This window comes from Centropristis striata, chromosome 11 (genome assembly GCF_030273125.1).
Source record: "Centropristis striata isolate RG_2023a ecotype Rhode Island chromosome 11, C.striata_1.0, whole genome shotgun sequence".
NCBI lineage: Eukaryota > Metazoa > Chordata > Actinopteri > Perciformes > Serranidae > Centropristis > Centropristis striata.
The window spans coordinates 8,374,995-8,387,431 of record NC_081527.1 but is presented as its reverse complement, the minus strand read 5'-3'; the positions used below and the strand labels follow the sequence as shown (position 1 = coordinate 8,387,431).

General features: G+C 41.7%; 1 protein-coding gene across 1 annotated transcript in view; it reads right to left on the bottom strand.

Moving 5' to 3' along the window:
- Nucleotides 1-515: 515 nt before the first annotated feature.
- The window catches only part of LOC131980219 (cAMP-specific 3',5'-cyclic phosphodiesterase 4B-like), a 65,346-nt gene continuing 53,424 nt past the window's right edge, over nucleotides 516-12,437 (bottom strand). Inside the window, exons 8-16 of the mRNA XM_059344433.1 lie at nucleotides 8,120-8,213; nucleotides 6,544-6,755; nucleotides 6,359-6,457; nucleotides 5,200-5,364; nucleotides 4,771-4,870; nucleotides 4,355-4,509; nucleotides 4,121-4,243; nucleotides 3,487-3,669; nucleotides 516-2,966 (exon numbers count right to left, since the gene is read on the bottom strand). Coding sequence (XP_059200416.1) covers nucleotides 2,607-2,966; nucleotides 3,487-3,669; nucleotides 4,121-4,243; nucleotides 4,355-4,509; nucleotides 4,771-4,870; nucleotides 5,200-5,364; nucleotides 6,359-6,457; nucleotides 6,544-6,755; nucleotides 8,120-8,213 — 1,491 coding nt within the window. The 3' untranslated portion in view covers nucleotides 516-2,606. The remainder of the gene's footprint in view (nucleotides 2,967-3,486; nucleotides 3,670-4,120; nucleotides 4,244-4,354; nucleotides 4,510-4,770; nucleotides 4,871-5,199; nucleotides 5,365-6,358; nucleotides 6,458-6,543; nucleotides 6,756-8,119; nucleotides 8,214-12,437) is intronic.

Below are 12,437 nucleotides of genomic sequence, written 5' to 3'. Positions count from 1 at the left end.
TAAAAATATAAAATATAAAACTTATTTTTTTATCATTATTTTTTATATATATTTTATTTTATATATATATATACATATATATCAAATAAATAATAAAAATACTAATAAAATATATTAATATATAAAATAAAAATATACAACTTCTTTTTTTTAATCATTATTTTTTATAAATATTTTTTATTATATATATAATAAAATATATATTTATATTTAGTCAGTGGCTTTAGAGCAACAAAAAAATGGTGCTGCACTTTCTATTATCGATATTTTTAACTTTCATTTTATAAATTAATAATCATTTTTATGTCTGTTCAATGTGAAGTACTGGTGCCTCTAATTTATTTTTTGAAAAGCATTTTGTGCTTCATTTCATGTATGAAAGGTGCTATACAAATATAATTAATATTAAATAATAATAATTAAAAAAAAAAATATATATATATGTAAATATATGTGCAACATTTTTCAGAAAATAAATTAAAAGTGTGTGATCAAATAATACACAGACCAGAAAATTCTGTAATACATGCCCATTTTAATAATCTGATAGAAAACATTTGTTGAGCACAACATACACCATTTTACCATATATTGTGAGGAAAAACACTGAAAAAATATATTTGAAACAATGTTATATATTTCAGCAAGTATTCCTAGAGCTGTACAATGACCCGTCACCGTACACAACATACTGCAGTAAATATCCAGCCTTCATATTCCGCCAGGAACAAGAGACAAAAAACAAAAGCTTCTTCTGCACCTCACATGAGGTGTTGTTGGTTCACACTGTACAAACGTTTCTGGCTGAAAGTTTCCGAAACAAACATTTCAAAATTGTCAAAATTGAGCTGCATAACTTCATGTTACGGTCTTATAGCAAAAACAGCTTGCTAAATACAATAAAACAGAACCACCAGACAAGTTCAGTCAAACTGTGATTTGACACGTGGTAGTGCATATAAATAATAACAAATATACAGGGAATATTAACAATCAATATCAATATTATCATATACAAGGAGGAAGATAATAAATATACTGTTACAAACAGCTGAAGGGTCGGCACAACACAGCTGGGTGCAACAACATTGTGCAACTCTGTGACCACTTACATACACACTCACATGCACACACACACACACACACACACACACACACACACACACACACACACACACACACAGGAGACCCCCCCCCCTATTCTGAAGGTTGCACCTTACGATGTGGTACCTTTAAGGTAGTGTTGGACAGATCAGCAACCAGCTGCAGAAATGTCGACATATTCAAAGTGCTGGATTAAAAACTACAAGATACAATTATTCTATTACTAACAGGTGTTTTTTTTTAAATGTGCACACAGTCTTACAGTCATTCAAAGTTCAGAATGAGTCACGGTGGAAAGCCTATTCACGAGAATGCTGCTAAACAAAACAGGTGTGTGTGAGCGAACGAAACTGGAATTACGAGGTGGAAACAGATTTCCAATACGAGCTCAGCATAAAAACAAGGTGAGATTTCTTTAGAATTTTAGGATATTTTTCTGTGGAACTTAATAATTAGCTTTCATAATTAACCCTACATAGCTACGTGACGATGTCAGGGATCAGTTTGACATCTGGTCGGAAATTTTAATTTGTTACAGTAGTGACTCAAGCATGGGATCGCACTCTTCAGAGGTGGCAGTGAAATCATCAAAGTGCTTTCTTTTCATCTTTGGATCGCTTTAAATATATATTTTTAAATGTTTTTGGAGTCAAAAATACAAAATGTTTTTCTGCTTTCAAGGAATTCATTCTATGTGTTACTTAATCGCTTGTGAAATGAATTATTAGAGAGAGAGAGGAAAAAAAAGTTGAATAAATCTAATTATTTTGGTTTTTCATGTAAATTACTGATGCTTTCTTTCACGCTCTCTTTGTCCTATGCCACAAAGTGCAAATTGTGCTGGGAAGTTGTCTGATTTTCGTAAAATACATCCACTTTTGTGAGAACAAGCTTATATACTATTGCCAGAACATTAGGAAGACTGCGTGAGACAAATGTGTCCTCTTTGTAGAAAATTTGACACATTTTACAGCTACATGAATGTGTTCAATAAATTATAAAAACACTTACAAAAAGACACGGTTGTTAAAAAAAGGCACACAACTTTTTTTTCTTTTAGACAAGTGTTAGAAAAAAAACTTCTTGGGTACAAATAACTTGCTGACCAGTAGTTCCGAGTTGGACACTTAACCAGGTTGCATCCAATCCCGACACGATACAAAGAAAATGAACATTAAAAACGTCCTGAAGTGCAAGTTTGGAATTTTTACTAGTCCCAGTTCATATCGTCCACTTCACCTTCTTTGTCTGTGAGATTCAGCCCTGCCTCTGCAGTCCGACAGTTGTCCCTTCTTTAAAGAGCAGACCTCTTCCAGCTCCCTTCTAGGGGGCTCAAAAACAAACTGCCACAGGGTTTCCTAGCTTGTTTGCAGGGGTGCCCCACATTTAGTCAGGCCCTCTTTGCCAGGCAGCTCCGCAGAGCCAGATTGCAGGATTGCTCTACTGCAATTAAATGGATTCAGCCAAAACAGCAAAACTTGCTAAGAACACCATCAGTCCAGCTATGTTTCTGCCGGGGAGATCATTTCCACCCCGTCCAGGTCACAAGTCTCATCTCGGAGTATTAAACCGTCCGCTGTCTCCATCATGCCGCCGATCTCCCCGTCGCCACTTTGTCCGTCCTGGTCGTCCAGCGTCAGCTCAAACTGGAATTTACTGGCCACGGGGCCGCCCTCCACCTCGCCGTGTGGGCCGCCCTCCCCGTCGCTGGTGTAGAAGGGAGGGGAGGGGCTCTGAGGGATCATGCTCTGGTACCAGTTCCTGTTGTCCTCCAGCGTGTCCAGGATGTCCTGGGCGTCAGGGTGGACCAGGTCGGCCCACGTCTCCCACAGAGGGTGCACGATGTAATCAATGAAGCCAACCTGGAGGAGACAACAAGCGATGATGTCAGTAAGAGTGAAAAAACAACAACAATGGTAATAGGGTTGTCAAAAGTATCGATACTCAACATTTGAAAGTTAAAGGAGAGGTTTTTTTTAATTATTGTAATGTATACTTGTTGCTCCATTTTACATTATTACTTATTATTGTCATTATTAATGCCATATGATACTCTAATTGTTTATTGTATTTATTTATTTTTTGCACGACCTCAGACCTGAAGCTTGTTATCATAGTTGAAGTTTCTTTTTGCACAACTGTTTTTTATTATAAATATTTAACCTGTGGTTCTGTTCATTTTTACATGTTGCATTTTTCTTGTTAATAAAAATATTTCTGTTGAATTGAATTTTGGGGTCTTTGTTTTAATCCTTGTGGTATCGAAAATGGTATTGAGTATCGAATATTTTCCTGCGTATCGGTATCAAGTTGAAAATTCTAGTATGGTGACAACCCTAAATGGTAATATGGTAATGGAAATATGGCGTGTGTGTCCTCTACCTGTGTCCTCTCTACTGAAGCTGTGTGTTTGTCACACATGGGGCTGATCTCCATCCCCTTCTCTCTCTCTTTGTCTCCCTGGTGGAAGAACTCGTCCATGATCCTGTCCGTCCACTGCCGGTACAGATCCAGAGGTTTGGTCGGGTTGCTCAGGTCTGCACAGTGAACCATGTTACGCAAAACCTGCAGAGAAAAAAGAAAAAGAAAATCAACATCTTGCACTTTTATGTTGTATGTTCCAAATGATCCTCATCATGCACAGTCATGTTAAAAAAAAATAGATTGTTTTCTTCAATTTCTTGTTCATTTTAACGGCTGGTACAACTAAAGGTACATTTGTTTGTACAAATATAATGATAACAACAAAAATAGCTCATAAGAGTTTAATTTAAGAGCTGATATCTAGACATTTTCCATGGTTTTCTTGATAATAACCAAAATTATTATCAAGAAAACCATGGAAAATGGGTAGATATCAGCTCTTTTTTTTTTTATTTTTTGTTGTTATCATTGTATTTGTCCAAACAAATGTACCTTTAGTTGAACCAGGCATTAAAATGAAGAAGAAATTTCAAGAAAAAGGGTGGTCTAATATTTTTTCCATGACATTTCCATGTATAAGCGTGACTCATACCTGCATCCTGTCTGTGTAGTTGTCCAGCAGCAGAACACCAGAGCTAGTGACTTTCTTGGTTTCCACCATTGTCTTCAGATTAGCCAGCAGGCTCATGTGTTTAGACATGTCAGTCGCCAGGACCTGGATGAGAGGAAGACACGGAGGATGATGTAAGAGAAATAAATCAAGCAAGGAAGCAATAAAGCAGTGAAAGACGTCAGTCAGGCAGATAGTATGCAGACGTTTCCTCACCATGTCGATGACCATCCTCCGGAGCGTCTGCCTCTGCTTCTTGGTGAGGTTTTGGAAGATGTCGCAGTTGTCTTCCTGCAGCAGCTTGAAGCCCACGGCCAGGTGGTGGTTCTCCAGCACTGACTCATCGTTGTACATCAGAGCCAGCTCAGAGTCTAAAGGCAAAAAAAAAAAGACAGGAAGAGAGAAATTAAATGGAGCTCCAGCTTTTTAAACTCAGGTCAGGTTGCTATGGTAACCATGCAATGCCCCCCCCCCCCCCCCCCCCCCCCAAAAAAAAAAAAAAAAACCCAAACACCCACACTGTCTGCCTCTGACACATCCCAAAAACAACATGCAAATATTTCTGCCTATTTTGTAAAAGTAGACTAAATAAATCGGATGTTGTTGATTTTTTGCCAGTAGAGAGGACTTACTGGTGTTGATGAGGAACTGGTTGGACACTCCTGGGTGGTCCACGTCATGAATGGCTGCAGCGAAGATGGCTGCCAAGATCTCCAGATCTGTGAAGACCGCCTGTGTTTGAGGAGAAAGAGGAAGAAGAATAACAAAAGAGGTGAGCTTCACAGTCTGTCAACACCAAACAAGGTAAGGTATTAAGACAATTGGTTTGAGGCCGATCCTTTCATTGTGTCATCTTCTCCGGCATGCAGTTTCAGTGGCGTGCCAGTATTGGTGACGTTAATGCCAGTCAGCTCATTAAGGCATTATAAACAGTTTGGAGGTGTGGCTGATGGTGGCACACTTTAATGGTGTCACATGTCAATTACAGAACTGACTGGAACTAAAGCTAATCAATGTAAAAATGTAGCTTTTTCTAACTGCTATCAGAAAAAGTGACTTACATCCAGTGCGGGGGTGGACAGGAGGATATGTGTGGACTGGGCTACGTCGGCGGCGTGCAGGCTGTTGTGGTACGCCACGTTGGAGTGGTAGTGGCTCTCCAGGGTCACCATGAACGTCACGAAGGTGTCCGTTGGAATCTTGAACGTCCTCATCAGGTCTCGCTCCTGCATGAGACACAAAGTAAAACAACACAGTTAAAGTGAGATTCCTCACTGAGGATGTTACGGCATGCTGGTTGTATTTTTCAAGTATCAAGTATGTGCGTGTGTGTGTCTTGTTCATATTTCTCTGACCGATTTCGTATGTGTCTTGCGCATGGCATGCAGGTGTGCATCCTCGATTTTGAAGATTTTTGAATTCATTTTTCAAAATATCATTATTTACGTAGGACGTGTTGCGGCATTGCACTGTTTCCGATCGGACGCCTTTTAGGGGAGCTCCGCCCCCTTTTAGGGGAGCTCCACCCCATTGTGTGATAGGCCTACACCTGGTCAGTAACACAATTCACTCTGGATTTCCACCCTGACTCATCTCATCTGTAAGTCTATTTAGCCTACCTATCTTTCAGAGTTTTAAAGGGCGCTACAAGGTTTAATTTTCCAATAATATTCAAATAGTTTCCAGCGAATATCAATGTGTTCAATGTGTATGCTGGATGGTGTGGTACCTTATGAAAAGTAAGTGTTTTATGGAGTTGCAGATGTTGTAGTGGTCTGCATGTTATTTGCAAATTCTGTTAATTGAGATTAGCAAGCTAAGCTTTATTCACTTTTTTATGTTGCAGCTCCCACTATACGAATACATACTTCCTACGGGCACTGCACTCGTCTCTTATAGTAGAGTGATCTGACCTTAAAATCAATTCTCAAACCAGGTTGCCAAATTGTGAATCACATACTACAGAAGAGGCGGAGAAAATGAAAACAGTTTGCTCTCCTTGCCAGCGTGATTCACAGCTATAAATCATTTTCAAGTGCTAATGTCCCTCTCGCAGATGTCCCTGTAGTGATACTGACAGCTGATGTAACAGCCAACATACTGCACACGCTGACGTGGGCTGTACCACATGCAGCCTTTTTTTTTTTTTTTTTTCTATGAGCTCTTTGTGACTGGACGATGAGGTGGAAGATGAGGAGGATGAAGAGGCGAGCCACTGACCTGAAAGATGGTGTACATGATGCATGTGAGCGGTCTGTTGTGCGAGTGCTCGGCCACTTTGAAGATATTCAAGCCCCATTTGTTGATGTCCTCCAGGTCCTGTTAGAGTAAAGACAAGTAAGTATCTCAGCCGAGCACATGACTCATTGTTTTAAATGTTGTTGTGTAATCTGCCCGTCTCTTACCTTCGACAGCAGCTCCTCCTGGTCCGTCTTGACCCCGAAACGATTGCTGCTGCTTCCAGAGATGCTGGGCGTGTGGCTGACCTTCCTCACGCCACTGATCTGAGTCATCATCCCGCCCTGCTGCTGCTGCTGCTGCTGCTGATGACCCTGCCTCCTCTTCCTCTCCCTCGACTTGGGAACTGGACATGGAAGCTCCAACTCATTCTGCTTGTCTGGAGAAAATAGAAAACAGAAGACAGCAAAAGAAGATTAAAAAAAAAAAAGTTGCTTTTCAGTTACTCCAAAGACAAAAACAAACTGGTGGGTGTTGTATAAGCATCCTGGGCTTGTTCTGAGTAAACAAAGCTAACACGGGGAGATAGTTGACCTCTCACACCTACATGACAACACATTAAAGCTGCACTGACAGTTGCCTAATTAGCAAGCAATCCTTCAGTTACACTTTACTCTGCTGAAAATAGATTTCTCTTGACAGCGAAGAGGCAAAAGAAGAATTTCAAGAAAAAGTGCTGATGAGATGTTATGATATCTGACAGTGCCACTTGCATTCGGAGAAAATGAAATTGTTGTAATAACAATCCACAGAATCGTGGAAAGCTGGCTCATATTAGGCCAAGATGTTCAGGAGAGGACGGACTTGTTAGTATGCGGGTTTGTTTGGTGCATGTGATTCAGTCTGTCTGCTGTGCTGGCTCGGTGAGATTCTCACATGCGCCGCGCAGCTGACAGTGTGTGTATGTGTGCATCGTCTGGATATGTGCACCGCATACACCGCAGCGAGAGAAAAATACCTCAGCTGCATCCTCCACAAAGCACAGGAAGACAATGATCTCACTGCACCTGACAGGTGTTAGCTGCAATACAGATGACAACAAAACCACCGAGCTTCAAAGATGAGATTTCTCTCTGCGCTGCTCTATCATGCAGAAATCTCTCACTGCACCACTTCTATTGTTAGGAGAGGTACACTTTTTTCTCCCTATGCATCCTCTTGTCTCTTTTAGGTTTTTGCTCCTGGAGGAGATGGAGGCGTGCTTTTTTTAAATATTTTTACAAACATTATTTTGCACACAGCCCTGATAAGCTGGCAGGTCTGGTGGCGAGTTGGATGGGAAGGTGGAAAAAAGCTGAAGGGGCAGACTGGCTGCTGGCCGCAAGTCACGAAACGCCGCCGGGGCTTTTTAAGAGGCGACCAAACACTGCTGGCCTCCTGATAAATAATGCAGTGTATATGTGGACCTGGTGGCACTGCATGCACACAAACCCTCTCCCTCTCCCCCTGCTCACTGCCCCTAATCCCTCCAGAGGGAAGTCTTCCCCGAGTGTAACCCCCCCCTCCCCCTTCCACATCTTTCTGCAGCAGTCAGAGCGAGGGAACTCTCCGTCTCCCCCCTCCAGACCAGATCTGACTGGTTTGAGAGCAGCGGAGCAGACGGAGTTTCTCTGCTACTTAGCACATGCTTTAGGTAACCTCACGACCTTTGCTGCATGCAGACTGCATGTGTCGTCTCTGAAGGATGTTTGTGTTGAACTTATGTGAGTAATATTTGTGAGGTATATGTGCTGCAGTGCTCACCGAGGAAGGTGTTGGAGATGTATTCTGACACTTGGTTGCCTGAGCGACTCATCTCAGACAGGTGGCTTAGCTCCCGGTTCAGCATCCTCTTGAACTGCAGACATGGAGATAAAAAGAAGAAGAAGAAAAAAAAGAGGTTAAATGACCTATACATGAAAACACATTCAGTCATTTATTTGACTGCTGTTTCCGAGCAGGGGAATAAAGCATTTCCTGTTATTTTCCATTGGAATATGTCCCATGAGAACACGGCCTCTGTTTTTTTATGCGCCATATAAGGTTTGTGTTTATGTCTTCTTGTCCTGGTTCGAGTTAGCCACTGAGACTCTTGACTGCAGATCATTTCAACAAACAAAATACAGTGCATAATATACAAAATGCAGTGTTTATGCTGAGTTTTTCCAGTGAAACTAAATGCGCCAGTTTTTCTCAGTGCACGCCACCAATGAGTCAGTTCAATCTAATCAAACACATCCAAGTGTGTAATCGAAACACAACAAAATCAATGTGGGGAAATCTGCACCAGCTACATAAATATACAATATGTCACACACAGACACACACACTCTCCTCTGGGACACACCTTGATGTATCCCCAGGACACAGAGAACAGGTAGTTGGCCTCAGGCATGGTGCTGAGCTGTGCTGAGCCCCTGGCGCTCCCCAGCAGAAGCCCTGTATGCTCCTCTCTGAGTGGACCCCCAAGGCTGAGCTCAGCCAGACAACCTGAAGCTCAAAGCGCCACCGAGTCCCTGCCTTCCACCGCTCGACTACGGTAAAAACGCCCCGGCTGAACTCTCCAGAGAGGGGCTGTGGCAGACCCCTACATCCCCGGCCAGATGCATCTTCTCATAGCGTCGCCCGCCGTTTTCCAGGATCGCAAAAAAGCCGCTGGTGAGAGTGATGGAATCCCCCTGGATGCAATCAATATTTCCTTCCCTTTTCCTCGTTTCTCACTGCCTCTAAACCCTCTTTCTCCTCCTGCCACCGTCCGAATGTTATCCAGTGATGCACGGGGGGGAAATCCAGCCTTCCCAAGCCCAGGTCGAGCAAGGCAGGGAGGAAGGGCTGGCTCTAAGACGGAGGGAGAAAGGAAAGGAGGGACGGAGACAGGCGGCGGAGAGGAGGAGGAGGAGGAGGAGGGGGGGGGGGGGGGGGGGGGGGGGGGGGGGGTGCGCTCTAGCTGTAGAGTCCCCTGTGGCAGACTGATGGAGTCTCTCTCTCTCTTTGCCTCCCTCCCTTTGCTAAACACTGAGCCATGCACAGCACTGCAGAAAATCGGAGTTGGGAGAATCCCCCCCACATCTTTCTCTCTCTTTCTAGCGATTTCTCTTCCTCCCTCTCTTCTGCGCTCTCTGCAAACCCCCTCCCACTGTCTTTTTTTTTTTTACCCCCCCCCCCCAACCAACTCAGTCTCCCTCCCTTCTCCATCGGCTCCCCCTGCTCAGTAATGCAGAACAGATCCAACGCATACTGCGCAATGCGAGGCTTCAAAGCACCAGAGCGTTTATCACATGGCTGAGGAGACGCCGGGTATTAATTTACCACTCTGGCTTTGAGACGGGTTTTTTTTTAATAGCTGCTGTACACACTTCAGTCCACAATCATTACAGTCTTGTTCTTGTGCAGCTTTTGTCTACAATATTTTTACAGAAACAGCACATTTCCTGTCTCACTGCAGCAGTTTTCTGTATTAAAAAACACACACACACACTCACACACACACACGATGGGAGACAAACAGATGAGACTTTTCAGACTGCCGCCCACCAGCGTACCACCAATTGCACGACAACCTGAACGCCATGGCAACAGAGTCACGTGGCCCCCCCCTCCATCATTCTCATGGTGGTCCCCACTCTAAACTCATTGCATCACACACACACACACACACACACACACTACAGTCTGCAGCAGAGATGCTGGATTGACACAACTAGGCTAAACATCATATCAATACACAAACACTGACACATATGGCAGACTTTTTATTTGTATCTTATAATTAATTATTATATCATTGTATTGTTTTATATGCAGCTTGTTAATCTATTTTTGTAATTAATCTTTTTTCTAATTTTTTTTTCTAAACGATTTGAATTGTGAATTGTTCTCCAGTTGTTCAGTTTTTTCATCACTTTGTCTTTTTATAATTATTTTTCCTCATTCTGTCTTATTATTGACTTGTCAATCATCTGTGGAGCTGCATGGACCTGAATGAAAGGTGCTCATATACAAATAAAGTTTGACTGACTGGTTGATTGAGATTCTGGTGCAAAATACTTTTTTCTTGTCAAGAAAGAGAAACACTCATACAAAAGCATGTAATAATCTTTATAATTAACACAATGGGGCAATGGTGCAGTCAATTCTTTCTCCTGAAAATGTGATTGTAATTTCCTGTTTTTATAATGTCTTTAAAAAAAAAAGAACCCAGCCATGATTATGCCTTCTGCCAGGTCTTTTTTTATTCCTTACAATGGGGTCTTTTCTCTTCTGGTCTCAACAGCTGTCTAATAGCTGTCAAGCAGACAGCTAACATCTACTTGACTGTGAAACTTGAATACCACTTTCAAAGCGTTGGCTGCACTCGAAACCCAGCCTGCCAGAGGCAGTCCATAAAAATCAAAGAGAGCTCGTAAGGACAAAAATTTGAGCTTGGATCAGGAGGCTTTATTCCATTCAAAGGGAACTTGTAATTGATTCTTTAAAGCAGCGGAACAGTGTGGATCTGTGTGACCTCTAGGAAATGAATCAGGCACAGAGCCACATTTCAGTCACCCGGGGTCATAAAGTTCAGCTCGGACGCACGGCATACACTCATGGAATGGTGACAAGTCTATGAGTGGGTTCAGGACAAAAGATTACTCAATATATGGCATTAACTCATACATCCTTTTACGTTAGCAACGAGTGCTCACACTCAGAACAAACCCTGCTCTTAGGTAACCCAGAGACATTTCATAACCTTAAAAAAAACCTGTGGTTAGTCCTCAGAAGATGATTAGCTGATGCCCCATAAAGTTTGAATATTCAAAATAGGTGCACACTGGGGCCATTGTGTGGCATAGTAGCAATATAGATGATATGACGGTTGTGAGCCAGTACACCAGAACTCATTTAAACTAACACAAAAAGTGTCAAAAAGTAATTTTTTAAAAGTCAAATATACAACCAAACTACTGTTCTGAATCCTGAAATACAAAAAGCAAACAAGACAGGAAAATCTAAATTAAATTAGTAAAAAAAAGCGAACTAAATTAACTATTTAATCATGTTTTCTGCGTAATTTATCTTTGATCAAATGATTTAATCTATTCTTGGATAAACAAACAAACACTCTCCATATGGCAGACTTCAGCATGCAAGCAACTCCTTAAAAAACTCACCTTTTTCCAACTCGTATGCATCCCAAAGTTTTGCTTCTCCTTTTCAGAACAACATAGTCCCATTGTCACTGAGCAAAAATAACCAAACGCAACCCAAAAGAAATCCAGAAAAGTTTCACGAGCAGTAACTGTGTTCAGTGCGTCTCAGCCTCTCAGCCTGCTTCCTCTCTCTCTATTCTCTTTTTCTGAAGTGGAGTCAGGCAGGAAACATATAGCGATAAAGCTGACTTGACTGACATGCCTCCACAGTCTAACAAGAGGTGGATGGCTCCTCCCTCCGACACAGGCCTGAGCTTGTGTCCCCACCTACTTCCCCTTTTACTTGATAGACTAATTCACTGAGGTCACTTACTGGTAGACATCCTGCTTCCTATCAAGCCCGCAGGCGACAAACATACCTGAGTTCATCACTAAAAAAGTCCCAGATAAACTAGTTTCGCCATGTGGCGGAAAATCACAAATGACATTCCTTTGGGACAAGTGATTTAAAGTTGGCTCATTTCTTACAGTTACACTTTGGCCTTGAGTAACAGAGCAGAAAAAAAAAAAAGGGGGATTGCACGGGAACAGTTTGCACTCATATTGCAATACCTCGACTGTGCAATCTGACCAAAATCCAGAGTGATCCAACACTGCCTCTGTCCTGTGTGGCTGTTTACAATGTCAACACACAGGCTTTCACATTTGAGTAACACTAGAAAGACATATTTCCTTGTAGGTGTTAATCCAAACCAGATAAGAATAGGGTTACGGTAAAAGCCGGGTTCATATCTACCTTCCTCAATCTGATAATAAGATTGAAAACTAACAATCATTAGTTTTAATTCTAAAATTTTGTTCAAATTCAGTTAGTTTTAATTCGTTTTTAGAGTTTACAAGTTTAAAATATATATATATATTTTTAAAAATGCTTAGTTTTAGATACGTTT